Source organism: Lagopus muta, chromosome 14 (assembly GCF_023343835.1).
Source record: "Lagopus muta isolate bLagMut1 chromosome 14, bLagMut1 primary, whole genome shotgun sequence".
NCBI classification, from domain to species: domain Eukaryota; kingdom Metazoa; phylum Chordata; class Aves; order Galliformes; family Phasianidae; genus Lagopus; species Lagopus muta.
The window spans coordinates 10350790-10365152 of NC_064446.1; the positions used below are offsets into that span (position 1 = coordinate 10350790).

General features: G+C 46.5%; 2 protein-coding genes and 1 long non-coding RNA gene across 7 annotated transcripts in view; all 3 read left to right on the forward strand.

The window, feature by feature from the left end:
• RNF145 (ring finger protein 145) overlaps nt 1-6263 on the forward strand; it is a 40118-nt gene extending 33855 nt beyond the window's left edge. Inside the window, exons 8-11 of the mRNA XM_048960855.1 lie at nt 291-473; nt 2302-2449; nt 3137-3493; nt 4634-6263. Coding sequence (XP_048816812.1) covers nt 291-473; nt 2302-2449; nt 3137-3493; nt 4634-5059 — 1114 coding nt within the window. The 3' untranslated portion in view covers nt 5060-6263. The remainder of the gene's footprint in view (nt 1-290; nt 474-2301; nt 2450-3136; nt 3494-4633) is intronic.
• A 299-nt stretch (nt 6264-6562) lies between these two features.
• LOC125700340 (uncharacterized) lies at nt 6563-9484 on the forward strand. Its single transcript, XR_007379865.1, has 3 exons — nt 6563-6879; nt 7518-7628; nt 9314-9484. It is a non-coding gene; the product is annotated as an uncharacterized LOC125700340 (long non-coding RNA).
• Nucleotides 9485-12890: 3406 nt separating this feature from the next.
• EBF1 (EBF transcription factor 1) overlaps nt 12891-14363 on the forward strand; it is a 268717-nt gene continuing 267244 nt past the window's right edge. For 2 of the 5 annotated variants that reach the window (XM_048960861.1, XM_048960862.1), the window contains exon 1: nt 13170-13641. The gene's annotated coding sequence lies outside the window, so the exon portion shown is untranslated. Of the gene's footprint in view, nt 13642-14363 lie in introns of all 5 variants that reach the window. The other 3 variants (XM_048960859.1, XM_048960860.1, XM_048960858.1) reach the window with 2 other exon arrangements.

The window sequence follows — 14363 nt, forward strand, 5'->3', positions numbered from 1 at the left end:
AGAGAAAGACAAAAAGGTATATAAATGGAATTGAAATAGAGTTGTGGGGATTTTTTGTTTTGTAACTTGAGAGCGCTTGGCTGCTACTTCCAAACTCCCGGTTCTTCAGTGTTCCTATCTGGTTAAAGCCTAAACAGTTACATCAGTAACTGCAAAATAATAATAATAATGTAGCAATTGCAGGATTCTAGAAGAAATAACTTATTTTGGGGTATTTCTGGATACATTTTTGAACCAACGATGTCACAGAAGCATCTGGTTGTTCTTTTCTTGATTGCGTTGGTCTGCAGGGGAATGACTGAAGGAGTCACACTTCTGATCCTGGCTGTGCAGACAGGTTTGATTGAGCTCCAAGTAGTGCATCGGGCGTTCCTGCTCAGTATTATTCTTTTCATTGTGGTGGCTTCCATCCTGCAGTCCATGCTGGAAATTGCTGATCCTATTGTCCTGGCATTGGGAGCTTCAAGAGACAAGTAAGAGACTGGTTTCCTAAACTGAAAGTTACTCAAGTATTGGTTTAGGGGATAATAAATTAATCATTGATGACCCAATTGGGATTTTTAGTAGCTGGCTCTACCACGTCTTTTCTGTTTTCAGATTTCTAGCCTAAATTCTCTGGTTTTTCTCTCTCCATACTGCTCCTTCACGTGCACACAGTAATGCTTTTCAGCTCTTTGCATGCTGGCAAATGGAGGTGAGTTGGGTCACCTGCTCCTGCTCAGGAGCGTGTCCATCCAGCCTGCATAAGTTCATGCTGCTCAGCAGCTGTTGGCTGCCCACTCTTCAGCACTGCAGAGGTTGCTCCCCCTAGCAAGACTGTGCTTTCAGTTAAACAAATCCAGGACTCCAAAGCCTGTGCTTTCTTCCCACCACTCCATTCTGTGGATTTTGCTTACCTTTCTCTGCAGTTGAGTAGGATTCCCTCTCATGCAGTGATCTCAGACTGTTATTGAGGATGTATCTAGAGATGACCTTGTGTTAGATATTCTAAAGCCCAGATTTTTCTGACACGGTGATCCCAAAATGATAGGATTTATTGGCAGGAAATAAGATGTGGAAGGTTTACATTACTGTACCAGGTGTTTTGATTGTGTGGGATTGTTGTTAATTTGTGTTTTGAAGAGCTTTATTAGTATCTGGTTTTGTTATATTCTGTTTGTGTTTGCATCTTTGTTAGTTGCTTGTGTTTTTTCCTTTTTCATAGCCTGTAAGTAAGGAAGTAAAAGAGAATGTTTATTTATGTGCAGAGAGTTTGTATAGCTTAGAGGCTACTTGTAGCCACTGTCCTGCAGCAACATTGACTTGAAAATATACTAACAGAGAGGGAGTAGAGCCAGGATATGAGCATCTGCCCAGCTTAAACAAGCAGCCTGTGGTGACTGCAGTTTTGATCTCTCATCTGCCAAATGTCTCTGGCAGTTCTAAACTGACTCAGATCAAGATAAATTCTTCTTCAGCTCTTCCTCTTTCCCTTGCCCACAGACAGAGAATTACAAACCTAACGGTGACATTCTGATGTTTTCTCAGAACCTGGCTAATTAACAGTCTGCTACTGTCTCGCTCTCCCAGTGTTCCCAGTTTCTCAATACCTCATTACCAGAGTTAAATGAACTTAAAATACAACCTGAGTAGCATGTAGGGGTAGCACAGTAATTATTGGAGATGCTCTGAAAGCCTTTGCAAATGGTTGAGTGTAAGAAATTGATGATGTATTTATGTTGGGAGAGAGATTGGAAGGAAGTGATAAAGGGGATTAAAACATATATCTGCCTCTTCTTCCTCAAATCCCAGTAACTGGGCAACATACTTCTGAAGGCAGTAGGATTAAGTCTGGTGGTGAGAAAAAATACCTCTGCCTCGTGTTTGCTAGCAAAAAGACATAGAAGCACTGTAATAAGTAAATAATCTGGGAGAACTCTGTTTATATTGGAAGGCTTATAAACATATGTAAGGTTTATTTAGTGGACTTTCATTTGAGACATCTAGAATCTTAGGTACTTAATTTGTCTAACCTCTGACCAGTAGGACAATTACTGTAGATGATTTCCTGTCCGTAATTTTGCATTTGTGTTAAAACAGCAAAGATCAGATAAGAGGGAACTCTTTGGAGTGTGTGTGTTGTTAGCATGCATGCTGGGCAGGAGACTGTGCCCAAGTAACATAAAAACTCCCTTGAAGAAGTTAAAGCCTCGAGCAAACATCTGATGTGCTTACATCCAGGGGTGAGCCTGTTCTTATTCCGGTGCTCACATCTGACTTAAGAAAAGAGAAAGAAATGAAAACCCGTTGTGTTGTTTGCAGGAGTCTGTGGAAGCACTTCCGAGCAGTCAGCCTCTGTTTGTTCCTACTTGTGTTCCCTGCGTACATGGCCTACATGATATGTCAGTTCTTCCACATGGATTTCTGGCTGCTGATCATTATCTCCAGCAGTATTTTAACCTCTCTTCAGGTAAGAATGGTAGTCCTGTAGTAACGGAATCGCTGCCCTAACTGTGATCCTGTCTCTCTAGGAGAGAAAATGCATAATCAGAATAGAACGGGGCTGACAAAAGGGCAGAAGTACAAGAGATGATATAAAATTTATCCTGTACCTGTGGCTAAGGAATTCCTAAGGGTTGGCTGAGAACATAGATGAGTGAAAGCCTATTTTGAATTGTAAAACCAAGAGGCTTCTGAGGGCAGAAGTATCACAATAAAGAACTCAACATTTCCCAGAGTGCTCATTTATATATTGTGCAGCGATGGTTATTCAAAAGTAATTTGCTGCCTGAGACACAGTACTGTAAATACTGGAAGTGTTTCACACTATGAGTATTATTGTTAGAAGATTTTCTTGTAATTAATTTATAAAATTGTCCCTCATAACGCTTAACATTTTTGTTTAATCAATTCAGCTGTGCTTTGGGCTGAGGGAAATACATAGAAGGGAAGCACATGAGAGCAAGAGCAATTGCTTTATGAGAAAAAATGGCTTTTGTCTTGAAGTTCAGCAACAGTTTTGCTGCTTTGGGACCTGCCTGCCCTCAGTCTGATTTGGGAGCACTGTATGTGCAGAGCTCCATGAGTAATGTTCAATTACTGAAGCTCCAGTTCAGGATTGCGTACTAAGCTAATGGTCTTGCACTGTGTGTTACAGGTGCTTGGGACACTCTTCATTTATGTTTTGTTTATGGTAGAAGAGTTCAGAAAAGAACCAGTTGAAAATATGGACGATGTGATTTATTACGTCAACGGCACGTACCGACTGCTGGAGTTCCTTGTTGCTCTCTGTGTGGTGGCATATGGCGTCTCAGAAACTGTCTTTGGCGAATGGACTGTTATGGGCTCTGTGATCATCTTCATTCACTCCTACTACAACGTGTGGCTGCGGGCCCAACTGGGGTGGAAAAGCTTCCTTCTTCGTAGAGATGCTGTGAATAAGATCAAGTCACTGCCCACTGCCACAAAAGAACAGCTAGAGCAGCACAACGATATCTGTGCCATCTGCTACCAGGTAAGAATAGAAGTATCAAAATGCTGACTTGAATTTAAATACCTCTGGACTGTCTGTAGTGTTTGGTCCACAGCTGATAGAATAGGTTACTTGAATTATGTTTAGTGACTCACATTCATGCTTAATAAACTGCTTGGATTATCCAGTTCCCTGCTTTGTCTAAACTGATTTAGACTTTTGGCGCTGAGGGTTTTTTAATGTATAAAAACTAATTTGGGTATGTTTAAACTTTCTATTTTTCTCTCTAGTTATGCAACAAACCGTGTCCTTGAGGTTCTTTGAAACTCTCACGTTTGGGTTCAGCTGCTCTCAGTAGCAATAGGGAGTGTGCCCTTTCTTCATTAGTGAGAGATTCTGTTACTGAAAGGCAGGGTGTACTCAAGTAGCTGATTTCTTATTCATCCTCAGAAGCAGCTCAGTCTCCGCAGACACTGCTGCTTCCACTTCATGTGCAATGTCAGTTTTATAACAGAAACTTAATTACCAAAAGGTTATGGGTCTATCTAATGTAAGACAGCCAAAGTAAGGACCTTAGAAATGAATGCTGGAAGTAATATCTTTATCACACCTCCAGCTCCAGAGTCTCTTTCTCTTGGATACAAATAGTAGCTATATGCAACAATGAAAGAACTACCATGGGTTTAATAGGGTGCAATTGCATTGATTCCAAACTTGAATACAAATTATTTGAAGAGTGTAACTACTGCTGCCAGATTGAATGGCAATGTTTAAAACACCAGAGAGGTGACATGTGAATTTCTTCTCTGAGAGCATTATTTAATTTGTTTGTTGCATCTGTAAGTTTGCTGGTTTTCACTTGCAAGGTTTTCTTAAGCCAACAAATTCAGCAACTCCAATCCTACAAATCCTTTTATTTAAGTGTGATAATATTTTGTAAACAAGGTTTTTTGCCTCATTTCTAATCCATGTATTATAAACAGTCAGCCCTGGCACGTAGCTGGTGTGTGTGTGTGTGTGAATTTGAATGTGGGAGCTTTGTGGGTATGAACAAGAAACATTCTTCTACTTGTCTGGGGACTGCTTCTGTTTCCTCTGTGCCTGCTGCTCCCATGAGATGAAGCAGGACATGTGCAGGGTGAGAGGAATGGGCCTGCCAATAATCTTTTTTTTGTCTTCCAGGACATGAAAACAGCTGTGATCACACCGTGTAGCCATTTTTTTCACGCGGGCTGTCTGAAGAAATGGCTGTACGTGCAAGAAACCTGCCCTCTGTGCCACTGCCAGCTTAAGAGCCCTTCACAGCTGCAAGGACTGGGGCCGGAGCAAGTTCAACAGCCAAATCCTGGTGCAGAGCAAAACGTCAGACCTGGAGATGAGGCTGAGCCCCCCGGCGCTGAGCAAAAGAGAGCAAATGCAGAAGACAACCCCAGTCAGAGTGATGGACAGGACAGCCTGGAGGGCTCTGCTGACACGAAGGGATTCCAGGGCGTGGACGAGGGCGCGAGCCCATGTGAGGCCGGCCGGGAAGCAGCGTGCGCTGCAGAACTCATGGCAGCACCAGAGGGGTGCCCTGCCCCAGACCTGAGGGTCAGCATCCAGCTCTGAGGTGACAAAGGATGGTATGGGAACAAACACGTTTCGGAGATCCTAGTTTGACGCAGAAGAAAACCTATCCTTCCACATCAGTGAAAGAAGTTTAGCTGTTAATGCTGGTCAAAATGTAATATCCTATGCTGATTTTCGTGGGCTGCTTGGTAGCGGTAACTGAGATGTAGTAGAAATGACTCCAGAAGCTCCCTGAACTGTGGGCATAGGAAGGATGTCTGAAAATAAATTTAAGTTAACGAGTGTTTTCAAGACGTAGATAAGGGATGAGAAGCACAGGAGGTCTGTGGGAAGTTGCAGACAGACAGACAAAGTGCTGGCTTTTGTTTTCTTGGTGAGGAAGGCATCGAATGCTGCATGTCCCGGCGTCCCAGAGAGGTGTTAAATGCAGTGAGTTGTTGGTCTCTGGCTGAGGTGCAGCTTTGGTTACTGACAATTTCTTTTATGGCACGTAAGCAAAAATCAAAGATACAGCGGCAGTGATTGTACTTAGAAGATGGAAGCACTCTAAAAACGTCGTGTATATGCTTTGGGTGTTCTTGGGTGGGCAGCTGCATTTTAAGTCATGTAATCTATAGTGACTCTTGACTTTTATGATGGAGTCTTCAATATTTTGATGTATATGAAACTTTTGTTAATAATGGGCACAGGCTGGGCTGCGTGAAGTAAACTAAAACTCTAATGAACGCTTTGGCCTCCGCTACCACGTGCAGGAGGAAAGTGGGATGAGTTTTAGGGCACGGATAGAGGCCTTGCAGTACTGTGCTGTGTCATGTTTAATTCTTGCAGCTGAATTAAAGCAGTATTAAACTCTGGCGATATTTGCACTTTGGGAATGAGTACATTCTTGTGTATGATCAGACTCCGCAAATGCCACTTCTAAAGCTGTTAATAGGTTTGCACCTTTTTTTCTTTGACAAGGACATGTCCGTACTTAACTTTTTACATTCATCGTGGCTTCAAGTAGAACTAGGAACTGGGGTGGGGAAATAGATGGGAGTAGGGGGGCAGGCAATTTTTTTATGTGAATTTTGATATGAAGAGAAATTAGTCACTTATTTATACGATAGGCTTGACTCAAGTGTTTTTCAAAGTCGGTATTCCTAATGTGAAATGTGATACTATTTTATTTTTAGTAGTAAATTTGGATGTAGACTGACAGACATAGCTGAATGTCTTAATAAATTACATTTGAAGATTTTTACACCTGGTTATGTGATTCTTATACTGGAATTCCAAGAAGGAGATGCTGGAATAGTAGCTCTCCGTAACCTGTGGACATCAGTGGGACTTCTGATGCTCTTTCTCCCCCTCCTTTTCATTTGTGTGTTGTGGCAGAGGTGGGTCTGGTCCTTTAAAGCATTTCCTTACAGATCTTAGCTGGTATGGAACAGTAGCAGAATGCTGAGGCACATTTGTTCCTGGAGGCCGTGTAGGCTGCTTACTGCTTCTGAGACCTGTGCAGAACCTGTTTTTTGCTCACCTGATGGGATGGGAGCGTCACCTGCATCATCTTGTGATTCTGTATCTCAGTTGTTTCCTTGCATCTGGTTTGGAATTTAAGTTTGCCTTGTGCCTCACCTATCATTGCAAAACTTCTGATAAAAGCTCATAGTGTTGGCAAGGAAAAATGATGAGAACGTTTTTCTTGAACTCTTCCTTTTCACTACTGCAGTGATCTGAGTCCTGCTCCTCCTATTCCTCAGCCCAGCTGATCTCCTGGCAAAGAACGCTAACTTCTGCCTCAAATTATTCATTGCTAATTGGTAATGCAAAAGCTAGAGGAAAGAACTATGGATTTACATCAACAGTGGAAAGAGGTGAGTGTACCTGGAAATGCTTGTTAAGAATCAACAGGCCTGCAGTGGATTCAACAAAATACACTGTGCCAGGATTGTCAGAAGCACAGCTGTGGCACTGGAAGGTAGCCTGGATGACCAGGAAGGCACGTGTTGTCTCATAGGAGAAATGATGCCACAGGGCTACCACTGGGGCAAACCAAACCCAGCTGTTTGCTGGAGAACTGCTTGGCGATAATATCAGCTGAACCAGAAAGTGCAGAGGATGTTCATTTCTTTCCCCCAACTCAGAAATGCTGCTCTTGACCAAATTAAGTGCACAGCTCAGTCAGCTCTAGAAATAACTTAGAAATCAGCTTGCAAGGAATGGGAGTGGGTGGGGAAAAAAGTGCTGATAAGCCAAGCGGGCTTACAGATCAGGAAGTGCAGGCATGAAGTGAGAACAGCCAAAACTCCAGTTGGTCCTTGCAGAAGAAATAATTGCAGTTTTGTAAGAGGAGAAAAGAGAGAAGGCTATGAGGGGACAGAGTGGGAAGGAATGAAATGAGCCCCATCTTGATGCTCTGTACAGCACCTGGGCAAACGCTCCTGACCTCTGAGGTACTTTGGTGCAGAGCTGCTTCTTGGACAGCATTTGCTTGATTTGATTTTCTTTACAGCTGTGTGTAAGTTAATGGGTGCGACTGCAGGCTTGCAATTGCCATCTTGTGGCCCTCCTGATGGTGGTGTGATGGATGAGCATTTGAGCTTCACAAGATGCTTCCAGCAAGGTGATGTCATGGGGACAGCTGGGGATTTCTTGGCTGGTTGGTGGAGCACTGCTCACATGGTGCCATGCTGTGTTCCCATCCCCTGGAGTTTCCCAGTGCTGCTGCTATGTGGAGTTTTTGCTCTGGGCACGGGGAAATGTATTGAAATGTATTTGCAGAAGGTGAGAGGAGCAAACAAGTCAAGGAATTGTCACTGAAAGCTGTGGTGTGAATGGCAGAGCTCCCACATCCCTCAGCTGGCAGCAGAAGAGTCCATTTCCTTCCTCATCCCTGGAGAAGCCCTTCATTTCATGCCAAGGCAGAAAGGTCTTGAAATGCAGGTTTTTCAGAGTGAGAAATCCTCTTCAATCCGAGTAACCTTTCCTGGTTCATTTTACATTCAATTTCTATTTCTAAGATACCTCGGCCTTTTTCCTAAAACAGTCCAAAGTTTGGACTCGAAGTATCTGAAGCTTTGAAAACAAACTTGTAGCAATTTTCCTGTTCTTTTTGTGTGTGATATTTATCTTCAATCTCATTAAAGGTATCACGGTTTGCTTACCACTACACCCTCCTGAGGTGTTTTTTTCCTGACAATGCCTGTTTTTCCTTTTGGCTGTGGCTATTTAACTTCTCAGCACCTTCCCAGAGCCCAGGGAGCCTTCTCTGCTGGGTGTGACACCGCTGGCCATGCCTGGGGACATCCAGTGCCAACGGGGATGGACTCTGGTGGGCGAAGTCCATGTGTTTTCATCAAGGGATTTGTCATGTAGCTGCTGAACAATTCAGCCAATGTATTCTGTGGCTTTGAGATGGTGATGCTGTCCTGAAAGCAAACACCAGCTGGTTTTTGGAGAAATAGGTGGAGTGTGGGATGCTGAGGCCTCTATAGCTTGGAGTAAGTTTATCAATAGTATACTAAGTATGTCATGTCTACACACACACACACACACACAAACTGTCTTTGATTAAATAGGCTGGAAAAGAAAACAGTTTGCACACATAAGCAACCAACCCAAAATAAAATAATGATATATCAAAGCCCTTAGCGTTGCAAGTAATTAGGCACGACTTTCCCAGTGCTTGCTGCTTCCTGGAGGCTGTAATCCACATCCTTAAGTAAATCTGTGTTAGCTGAGAGAGTTTCAGCCACCAGCAGCCCAAGAGCAGAAGGGCTGCAAAGTTTTGCATCAACAGATGAGGCAAGTCTGGGACTGGGAAATGGGTAAATGAGTTAAATCAGAGGAATTTAAAATGTAAAACAGGCTTAATTGGATAAAAATCATCAAGTGTGGATAGATATTTGCTATTTATAAATGAAATGATACATGCTCCCTTAATTGACCATAGTCTGAATTTTCATTGAATTGTTTGCTGCTTGCTTGGGGAAAAAATGCCAGCTGGAATGCAGGGGGATTAAGTTTTATTTATTTTCCTTGCTAAGAGCCACATTGTGCAATTTAGAAGGAAATGTCCTTTGAAAGACAGATTCTTCCATGCAATGATTCAACCCTTGTTTGTTTTCTGGTGTAAATTACTTTCTCAAAGGCCTTCCATGTTAGAAAGGGTGTGCTGGTAAGTGAAGGAAAATGAGAGATTGGAAACAAGATGCACCTTAGCAGGCTGCAGGACGAAATCTTTGTGTGTTCAAGTGAGTTTTGGATACAGTTGATCCTGTAGGTTGGAAATATCCTTCCTTTGCACAGGTGGAGAGAAGTGACCTGCAGGAGGAGCCCAAACGGATGTGTCGAGTTTTGCTGGGATTCCTAGCTGCTCTCTGGGCTCTGAAACGTAAGTGAGGAGGTGCAGCCACGTGTGTCAGCTCCCTGCTGAGCTCAGCACTGAGGTCCTGGTTTTGGGTGAGTTCTGCTGTGGAATGTGCCAACAGGAATGGACTAAAGCGGCTCAAAGCGCTCCAGGGGAGCTCAACCTGCACGCCTTTCTCCCCCCAGGTTGGATGTAAGTTGGGTCTGATGAGTTCTGGGCGTTCTTGCAAAGGGTTGGGGCTGGAGAGAACAATTATGGGCAGCCACTTTTCCCTGGGTGTGAATGAGGGATGTATGCTGAGCCACGAGTGCTGCCTGGTGGTGCTGGGCTGCTGGGTTCCTCCCACCAGGACGGCTCTTGGCAAACAATGCAGGTCCTACTTAGAGCTCAAAGGAGCTCAGAAGCAGGAGGGGGACCGGCTTTTTTGGGTAGGTAGTGATAGTACAAGGGGGAGTGGTTTTAAATTGAAAGAGGAGAGATTTATGGGAGATGTCAGAGGGAAATTCTTTACTCAGCGGTTGCTGTGGCCACTGCTGCCCAGAGCTGTGGGTGCCCCATCCCTGCAGGTGCCCAAGGCCAGGTGATGGGGCCCTGCACAGCCTGAGCTGGTGGGGGGGCAGCCAGCACAGGGCAGGGGTTGGGGCCGGGTGGGCTTTAAGGTCCCTTCCAACCCAACCATGCTGTGATTTCATTAGCTGGGTCTGTCTGCACTGATGCCAGTGCAAGCTTCCCCAGAGCCTAACAGTCTGCAAACCGCTTTCTAGAGGGTTTTGTTTCCCTTTTTTCATCACCGGGATGGACAGGAGGATGGAGATGGGAGGAAGTGTGTGTGTGTGTGTGTGTGTGTGTGTGTGTGTGTGTGGTTAAGGAAGAGCGGGAGCAGCAGCGCGGTGCCACAGCGGCGGCCACGGCGGGGCAGTGCGGCTCCGTGCACAGCAGTGCGGCAACGGCGGGGGGGGGGGGGGTGGAACGGGAGAAAGGGGGGGAAATTAAACAAACAAATGAAAACAACAACAAAAAAAGGGGGAGGGAAAGAAGAGAAAGTAAGCAAAAATAAAAAGAAAGGCAGCCTACAAATATAATGCACCATCTATGTTCCAAGTGAAGCTCAGCCCCAGTGCAGTCCTTGAGGTCCTGATGCTGTGTTAACCCTGCTCTCCAGCTCCGTGCATACAGTATCTGCATACAGTACCTTTTGCCTTCTTGCATAAATACTTTAATTGCTAATTTGCTGGTGTCTTTTAGCTCAGCTTTGGCATTTATCACTTGAATTTAAAGTTGTTAAAACTGATAATTTTCTTGGCTACCTGTGTTAAAAATTTAAAGGGAAAAGCTCATTATTAAGTTACTATGGGTAATTATTTTGTAACTGGTGTGGAAATGGTCATTTGTGCAGCCTTAACAAATCACTGAATCATAGAACAATTTGTGTCGGGAGGGACCTTAAAGACCATCTGGTCCAACCCTCTGCACTGAACAGGGACACCCACGGCTCAATCAGTGCTCAGGGCCCCTCCACGCTGACCTTTGGTGTCTGCAGGGATGGGACACCGTCATCTCTCTGGGCAACCTGTGCCACTGCCTCTCTACACGTGTCGAAAAGAACTTCTGCCATATGTCCATTCTGCCTCTCCCCTCTTTTAGCTTGGAACCATTTCCCGTTGCCCCTCTGTCTCTCACCCAGCAGCGCAGTGCAGAGGTGCTCTGTTCATGGTAATGCACTCATCAGAGGGGTCATTCCCCAAAGGGATGCTTTGATTTTCAATGTGACACCCAGGTAAATGATAGTGGCACGGCACCCCCCGGCCTTCCCCAGTTTCTCAGCATCCCCGCGGTTGGATTTACACCGCGGTGAAGTCAGCCGCTCCCAGCAGATGGCTCTCATGCTGCTTCCATTTCCCTCAGCAGGGCTGAGCAGCTCCGCTAGCTGAGTTTACGTGGGATGTGAGTTTTCCCATCGCTTTTTTGGGGGGGACGTGCGGCGTGGACCCCTGGGGCAATGCTGGCACCTCCAGCTGCCCCTGCCCTCTGTGTTCTGCCCCTGCTGACTGGGTCAGCCCCAAAGATGAGGTGGTGGAGGGGCCAGGCAGTGCTGTGGGGTGGCCCTGCGGACCCATAGCTGCACTGATGGCCATCCCCACCCCAGCTCCAACAGTGCTGCACATCCAGTGCTTTGTGCTTTCTCAGGGGTGAGGACTGAAGGTGCTGAATTAGGCACTAATTTATTTTTCTGTTGGGCCGCTGTTTGACTCAAGAAAATAAGAAAGGACTGTTACCAACTTCTGACCCGTTACTTTGAAATTTGAGTTCCAGCTTGCTTAGCGTCATAATATTGAGAAATTCGAACAGCTTTCCAGCTTGCAAAATCATGAATGCCTCCATTTGGCACTGAAAACAACCAGCCCTGCATCCTGGATTTCCTTACGTTTGCTTTTTCCCCAGCACACCGGGGTCGTTTTCCCTTTGAGAACAATGCAGGGCTTGGCTCCCCACGCTGTGCCGTGGCTGCAGCGCTCAGTGTGGTGCAGGGCAGGTTGGTTCATCCCCAGGAAGGATCTGCCAGACACTGGGGCTGTGCAGCTCTCCCAGCTGCCCTCCCCTGCAGAGGGCCCTCGCTCTGCACTGCTGCATCTTTGATGGCTGGAGTTGTTGAAGGGCTTTTCTACTGATAAATGGATGAAAACCCATATTTTCATCTCATGTCATCAAACATTCATCAGATACTTCTGGTCAATACTGACAGAGCCAGATTTGAACTGGTGACCCAGCAATAAAAGGCCCCATTAGCAATTTCCCTGAATCGTCAAGCCAGCGCGTAGCGCAAATGAAACGCCGTGGGGATTTGTGCCACAGGTAAAAGCAGGTTCTGTCTGATTACTGTTTACTAATGACTGTGTTACCAAAGTGTTTTGAAGGGGTTTGTGCTTTCATATAATCCAGAAATAGGAAGAGCAGCACTGCCTGCACCCATCTCCCCACATAGGGCAGAGCTGTATGAACCCAACCTGCTCACAACACGGGTGGGGAAGAGCCTCTCTGAACCCTGGGACCCAACAACATCCTCATGTAGCACTGTGGGACCATCCTGTGCCAGGCCTGTGCTGTGATGGTGCTCCCTGCAGGCAGGCAGGCTGCTTTGCCTCCCATTACTGCTCTGTTCTTTCACCAGCAATTTTTATATCCCGGTTCTTTCTCTCTTTACAGAATCATTTGAAGAAATAATGTGTGGGGGGAAAAAAAAAATATTAGCTCCGGCAGTTGTGTTATAATGGCTCTTGTGCTGACAGCCCTTTGGGAACGGTGGCAGCAGCAGGGTAAGTATATATGACATCTTTGTAGTGATAAAGAAACAAATAAATGTTCCCATTAACACTCCATCAGGTCAACAGCTATTCCAGGCCGATGTGATGCGAGAGGGACCGGCCTGATTCATATCACCTCAGACACGCTTCCCTCGCAGCATCTCCTCCACAGAGCAGAGGTCCTGTTGGAGCCAGGTGGAGCCATTAAAGGAGCTGTGAACTTTTTACAAGTCGCCTGAAGTGCCCTGGCCTGAATCCAACCCTGGTGTTGTTGCTGCGTCTGTTTCGCAGTTCCTCCATCACACCCCGACAATGGCTCTGTGTCAGCACTGCAGGAAGTTGTTCCTCCAGGTTTGCAGCACGTTTTGGGAGGTGGCTGCTGCTTCCTGAGCCCCGCAGTGAGATGAGTGGGGTGTGAGCAGCGCTGTGATCGTCTGCTTGGGAAGCATGAGCAGCATTTGTCTGTCATCTGCAATGGGTGTGTGTGTGTGTGTGTGTGTGTGCATGTAACAGATATGCAGATGCTGCTCGGACTGGCTGCCCTTGTATGGAAGGCACAGGGAGCTGTGCTTGGATGAGGACTGTGATGCCCCAATCCCTGTGCAGGCGCACAAGTAGTGAAGGCTGCTTTCTGAGAATTTCCTATTCAGGAGGGTGTTTCAGTGTTTCAGTCCACTTTCCCTCTGATGAGATACCCCATGTTAGTTAGAAGGACTGTGGCCTACATGGTGCTCCCAGTAGAAATGATGCTCTCTCCCCATGCTGGGGTCACTCTGATTGTTGCTGTCCCAGAACTGTAACTGCTTTTGCTCACATGCTGAATGTTTTGGAGAAAAGATCCTGAGAAGGAACACAGGAGGTGCAGCGGGATGCATTCACTGCACAGAGATAAAGCCAGAGGGATCCCTAATTCTGAACAAGGCAGAGCCTGAACTTGAACTGCAGGCTGTCCAAAGCTCAGGAGGGTATGTAAAAAAGTGAGTTCTTCTTTGTGTATTAAAATCCTTTCTAACCAAAGTGCTGCTATGCTGTGTTTTGGCAAAGTCCCGTTGGCTGTGGGTCTACACCCAGCTCCAGCCACATCTGAGCCCCAGTGATGAGCTTCGTTCCGCTTCTGCTGAAATCATGGGGGCCTTCCGGAGTTCTTTCCAGAGAAAAAGAAATGGTCAGCAAGAGCAGCCAAACCCTGAGCGGTCAAGTCCCAGAAATAATTAATGCGGCCGACCTGACAAGCGTCTCCTATAGCTGCGCTCCCTCACCCGCAGTGCTGCGCTCACACCGCGGGACCGGGGCTGGCGGTACCCGGTGTGGCCGCCAGGTGGCGCTGTAACCACGCTGCGCTGCGGCCTCGACCCGCACCGCGCCCGCCCCGCCCCGCGCAGCGCCGTGGGCCGCGGGTGGCCGTGGGAGTCCGGCTCTCCTCGCCGTGCTTTCCCGGTGAGCTGCCGAGGGAACGGAGGGCTGAGCTCTGGCGATGCGCCCTGTGTGCCTCCGCAAGGGTTTACCGGCACGGCGGGGATACGTCTGTCCCAGCTAAGGGCCGTCCCCAGGGCAGGGGTGCAGCAGGAGGAAGTTTCTGCATGCAGTACTCCTATCCAGGTCTCCTGCTGATGCTTCTTCACAGCAGCTGTGGAAAAGCAGGCTCTTGTCAGCCTTCTGTCTGGTCCCACCTTCCCCCTGCACCTTT